The sequence below is a fragment of the Pogona vitticeps genome, chromosome 2 (genome assembly GCF_051106095.1).
Source record: "Pogona vitticeps strain Pit_001003342236 chromosome 2, PviZW2.1, whole genome shotgun sequence".
NCBI classification, from domain to species: domain Eukaryota; kingdom Metazoa; phylum Chordata; class Lepidosauria; order Squamata; family Agamidae; genus Pogona; species Pogona vitticeps.
In genome coordinates this window covers 230,706,031-230,712,149 of record NC_135784.1, presented here as the reverse complement: position 1 = coordinate 230,712,149, position 6,119 = coordinate 230,706,031, and the positions used below count along the sequence as shown (strand labels likewise).

At 37.8% G+C, this 6,119-nt stretch overlaps 1 protein-coding gene across 2 annotated transcripts in view; it reads right to left on the bottom strand.

The window, feature by feature from the left end:
* Nucleotides 1-241: 241 nt before the first annotated feature.
* Nucleotides 242-6,119, bottom strand: part of RFX3 (regulatory factor X3) — a 250,019-nt gene continuing 244,141 nt past the window's right edge. For both annotated transcript variants that reach the window (XM_020801553.3, XM_072992158.2), the window contains 2 exons: nt 4,551-4,593; nt 242-2,365 (listed from right to left, as the gene is read on the bottom strand). In XM_020801553.3, the coding sequence (XP_020657212.1) occupies nt 2,127-2,365; nt 4,551-4,593 (282 nt within the window). In that variant the 3' untranslated portion in view covers nt 242-2,126. The remainder of the gene's footprint in view (nt 2,366-4,550; nt 4,594-6,119) is intronic.

Below are 6,119 nucleotides of genomic sequence, written 5' to 3'. Positions count from 1 at the left end.
ATATAAAAATATGAATAATTCCCAGGGAATTCAAGCATTTGGTGACTGTAATCTTAAATGATGTCTTTCAGACAAATAACAAGACCCATTGCTCTTCTCCCAGGTCTTGCTATAAAATCTTTAAATGATCTTTGTGCTTTCCTTCATTTTTGGTCTATTTCGATGAAACTAAGGAAATTTCAGATATCTTTTAAAACCAAGGAAAATGTTTAATTCATTGCATTCATAAAAAGTCAGTTTGATGGGAAACAATATATAGTATGATTTAACCATTAAATAAAAGAGCAGATTGACCCCCCCACCATATACACAATTGAAACTATAAGCTGCTTTTAAAAAAATCTGCTTTAGTTTTTAAAATTAAAAGTAGATAAGGGTTTAGAAATATATATATAAATTCTTGTTTGAGAATTGGCTAACCTATTTTGTTGACCTTTGACATTGTTAAAGCTAGTTTTGTTTTTACCCACTCCCCGCACCCAAGAAAATCTGATTAGTAATAAAGTGAAATTCAGCTATAAATAAGAAAGAAATAGGCTGTCACTCTAAGAGGGATATTATATCTAATTTTAAAAAATCTTGATTTCTGAAGACTATGTAACCTGCCCTTACTGTTTAGGAAATTTGAAGGGGGAGGGGAAAGAGAAAGAAAGGAGACAGGCACACATTGTTGAATTAATGTACGAGTTATTAACAAGAAAATCTTAGCTTCAGTTCTATTTAAGGCACCATGTAATAGCCGAGGTACAATGATCCCTGATGTACATTCTTAAATGGCAATGGTCCATCTAGCCACCTATTCAAATTCTACGCAATTGGGAAATAAGTACAAGTGACATGTGCCAGTTTTACTGTCTTTAAACATTTTTTTGTAAAAAAATGAAATCCACTTGATAACCAGGAATTATTTTGAGCAAAATTACCATGCAGGTTGCTACATTCCTTGCATTCTATAAACTATCTTTAACGAGAGCAGCAGATTGAACTATCATGAGGAAAAGAATGTAGAATAAAAAAAGTCATCTGAAAGGAATGGCTTCCTGCATGTCCAGTTCATCAGAAGCAGCACATACACTTACAAAAAGAAATCCATAATGCTTTCTAAAACTTCAGTTTTCTAACATCTGCAGTCCTACTGAAGAACAAAAAGCATCTGGGTAGTGGTCCTATATGTATATGAGGTGCATAATCTACCAAGCACTATTGTAACACAACCTCCACGCATTTAAATATAGTTTGACTCTTTGTTTGATTTCAAAGATAGTTTTCATTGAATTATGTGCAAGCTCTATTAAAATAAATGGAGGTTGCACAAAATCAGTTTTTTCAGGCAGACTGTACCTGAAATCAGTAGTCTTAAAAGAGAGGAGCTGGTAAGAAAAATATTACAATTGATTTTTTAAAAGGAAGCTTGCATTCTCTATAATGGCATCATCTGTACATTTATGAAGTACACATTACCATCTGCTATCAGAGCTTCTGTTTATTCTGCAACTGTGAGAATCACTCTTTCTCTGAGAAAGACGCCAGTCCATATTCTCTAGCATTATAAATTTTCCAATATATCCCCTGAACACTCTGAAATGTATCAAAATAGCATCTTCCAGTTCTCTCTAATGAAAGCTGCCTTTCTATAACAACGTTAAGGCAGCTGCTGTCAAAGAAGCATGCCTCCAGTGTAAATCAAAGAGGAAAATTCTTGATATTTCAGAGTGCAATTAATTAAAAACCCTATTTATACGAAATCACCATGACTAACAGTTAACATTAAAATATTTTGTAAAAACTATGAAAAAAAATTAAATTACTTTTAATTATAAAGAGGACAAAAACAGTAACAATAAGCTTTGCAAAAATGCTTCTTGACTCTTGAAACTAAGAAAACTCTTTATATTTAGCGGCCAGTGTAAAATGATTGTATTTACCTTTTTTTCTGTAAAGAGACCTGGCAAAATACATACACTCATTCCATTTCACAACTCCAGTAAAAGTAATGTTCAAGCACAGATAAAATTTGACAACGGTCGACTTTCAGACTTCTTTTTTTGCATCCCTTCCCTCCCCCATGATAAGCCCAACATCAACAGGGCTAATATAATCTGGAAAAAAAAGGACTTTAATATTTGTTAGACTGCAGTGTATGTATTTCCAGTAGCACTGCATTGTCTGATAGTTTGAGTAGCAGTAACAATATGCTCATTGTGAAGAGGGTTCAGGAGATTTTGCTGTACTCCGCTCTCAAGTACTGGCTGCAGGCAGCCCACCTGAAAGGCCTGGCTAATTTCAGTCTTCTCTCTTTTTGCTTGTGGCTCCCCAGATTCATCCAACTCTTCATCTATCTCGCTTTCAACTTCACTTCCTTCATCTGCACAAATAAAACCAACATAAATACTGCAATCTGAAAGAACCCAATTACTGTGAGAGATCATTATTTAACAACCCAATGACTATTCTGAATTAGTGATACTCGTTTCCAGTCCAGGACAAAATCCAGCACCAAGAAGACCAACTTGCTAGATACAATCTTTTCCCCATCATTTGCTGTAGTCAGTCAAATAAATCATTCCTTATATATGCAATGAAGGTTTATTTGCTTCTAGCAATTCTGAATGTTGCAGTGTGTATTTCTACTGCCTTTAATTATACAATGGTGCCTCGCTTAGCGATTGCCTCGTTTAATGATGTATTTGCTTAGCGATGAGGTTTTAGGAGCGATCTTGCGCTCCGTTTAGCAATGTTTCCAATGGGGGAATTTCATATAGCGATGTTCGGGACCTTGCTTCGCTTAGCGATGATAGTTTAGGTCCCCCTGTTTCGCTTAGCAATGGTTTTGACAGCTCCGTTTCCGCTATTTTTAAAAGGTGTTAAATTGTTTAAAAAGGGGTAAGAGTGCTTGAAATCGTTAGTGCACTTAATAAGCCCTTTGTTAACCAAATTTGGCTTCATTCTGACTTTTTGAATTTTTGGTGATTTTTTTCCTCCCCCATTGAAATGCATTGAAAAGGTTTCAATGCATTCCAATGGGGGAACCGCGTTTCGCTTAGTGATGTTTCCTATGGCGATTTTCGCTTAAGGATGGCAATCCGTTCCCATTGGAACGGATTATCTGGTTTTCAATGCATCTCTACGGGAAAACACGTTTCACTTAGCGATGTTTTCCCATAGCGGTGAATTTTTTTGGAACCAATTAAAATCGTTAAGCGAGGCACCACTGTACCTGTAATGGTAAAGGTTCCCCTTGACATTTAGTCCAGTCATGTCTGACTCTAGGGCGCAGTGCTCATCCCCGTTTCCACGCCATAGAGCCAGCGTTTGTCTGAAGACAGTTTCTGTGGTCACGTGGCCAGTGCGACTAGACACGGAATGCCTTAACCTTCCCATCGAGATAGTACTTATTTATCTACTCGCATTTTTAGATGCTTTCGAACTGCTAGGTTGGCAGCAGCTGGGACAAGCAACGGGAGCTCACTCCGTCGCGTGGATTCGATCTTACAATTGCTGGTCTTCTGACCTTGCAGCACAGAGGCTTTTGTGGTTTAACCCACAGCGCCACCACGTCCCTAATTATACCTGTAGGGTTTTTTAAAATCCACATTAAACCAACTATAATTCTAGTTTCTCAAATATATGTTTGCTTGTGAATCCATGATCCCTTAAATATACAATGTTCTTTTAAGTTTCTCAGTGGTCATTACATTTCTCCCTTCAACAATACTGGGGTTTTGGCACCAGACACCCCACCTTGTGTAGTTCAAAATCCATATGTAACTCTTGTGCCCCCCCAACATAACTGCAAAGCATAAACAGTTGATACAGAGAGAGAAGGGGGGCAGCTAAAGGACAGAAAAAGCATCTATCAGAGGAGGAAAACAGAGCCATCATCTCTCCTCCTCCCCCTGCAATGGTGCAGCACACTTCTATAACTTCCCCTGATATATGTCAGCTTCTTGGCATGCTCCAGCAACTTCCCCAGCCATCACGTGGAGCCACCTTGCCAGGAGAGGTGGTTGGCTGGGCCACTGCCATCAGTTATTATGGCTGCCATGCCACCAACAACAGGGGCCTTGATAAGTCTGAGATACACCTTTCCCAGGCCACGTCCTGGAGACGAACCTCAGCATAGTATTGACTGATTTAAAAATGTGTGTGTAACCAAAACCATGCTGCTCAAACCCATGTAGTATCTTATTGTGTCAAGATCGGAACTGGTATTTAAGTTTAGCATTATGTCATATTTGTCTCAATTAAACTTTCTTTACAAAGTCAATAAATTTAAATGCCCCTGTAACATTGATTTTGAATTCTTCAAAACATGATATACAACAAATATGTTTCCTAAATAAAAAACACAAGGGAGTTTATGAATTATTCTGTGAGAGCAGAAAATGCATTCTTAGTCATGCAAGATGCCTCTTCCACTTCCATCTCATCATCCATTCTGGATTTTCAGGGAAAACGGAGCTGCAGTGGAAGGAACAGCGTCTGAAAGTACTACTGCATAAGGAGATCTCCCTTTACAACCAAAGATATAGAATGCTCTCAATACTAACCTTTGTCCATATTTCCAGGAGATACTGCATTTAAATCTCCAAACTGCAGGAAAAAATACATGTTTTTATTCAGTGCAGTATCGTAACAATATCTAGAGCAGAAAAATCCTGTTTCAAATCCCATCATGCCCATGGTTCCACAGAAATAACATGAGTAGCAATCATCATCAATAGGATCCTCCCAAGCACAAATCTTTGGGTTTCCTTCAGTCATCCCCTGAGGATACCCAATACTTTAACATAACTACACAATAAAACTACACACTTATCATAACATCCAGAAGGAAATGGATAAAGGCATACAAAACTAAGTATTAGACAACAAAAATTAGCATGCCACAAAAGCAGCAGTAAATATGTTGTAATACTATTTAATGTTTGCTTCACCCTCTTTTTGTAAGACATGGGGTTAATTTTAACCCCAATGCATAAATATTGTGCAGTAAGATCAATATAGCTCCTCTGATTAATTTCAGCATGAAAAAACAGGCATCTGATTTTCCCAAGTGGTATTTATGTTCAATTTTGATAGGATTAAAAAAAAGAGAGAATGATTATGTCCGGGAGGCGGGGGTGAACTGGCTATTGGGATGACCAAAAGAAAACACAATATTTTTACTCCAGAAACAGAATGCAAGAGTAATTTTGAGGCCAGGAAGGGGTAGAAATAAAGGAGGATATAGGAAATGAAAAGACTCAAAGAAAGGTAAAAACGGTTGTTGTGGTTTTTTTGGGCTCTTTGGCTGTGTTCTGAAGGTTGTTCTTCCTAACGTTTCGCCAGTCTCTGTGGCCGGCATCTTCAGAGGACAGGTAAAAACATTTTTGACCATACTAGGGGAGTAGGTGAATGGTTGCAGAAAACTTAGCATGAGCAAATATATTAAGACAAAATCAAACAATGTTGTTTGATCTCCATGCTGTAAATATCGTCTGCTCCCTATCTATCTACCTACCTATCACAACTTGAGACATATAAGTTTAGGAAAGCCTTTACTCTGGCTAGATGCGAGGCTTTCCCTTCTGCGGTGTTGGAAGGCAGATTTAAGAAAATCCCGAGGGAACAGAGATTCTGCCCATGTGGCTCTGGCGAGATAGAATCTATCGAGCACATGATGCTTAGGTGTAACAGGCATAATAAGATCCGAGGAAAATATATTACACCTCTCTTAAAAGATATGGCAGGTCAATCAGATTTGGACTACTGTAATCAATTGTTAACCGACCAAAATAAGATTACTACAGAACTGTAGCGAAATTTTGGGCGGCATGCTATAACAGACAGAACAGACAGCTAAACCCTTAGACCTTGGTTTTACATTGCTATATTTGCTGTTTTAGATATTTTACCTTTTGTATGTCTGGTATGGCTCTTTGTAGTGCATGCCAGTCTTTGAAGTTTTGTATTCAATTTTGTATGGCTTGATGCCGTAACAATAAAGTAAGTATGTATGTATGATCTCCATGCTGAGTAGGCACTTCCTATGAGTTCAGGAGCCTAAATTAGACGTGATAACTGAAATGCAGTTTTGTATCCATCATGTTGAAATCTTCTGTACATTTCACTGCAAT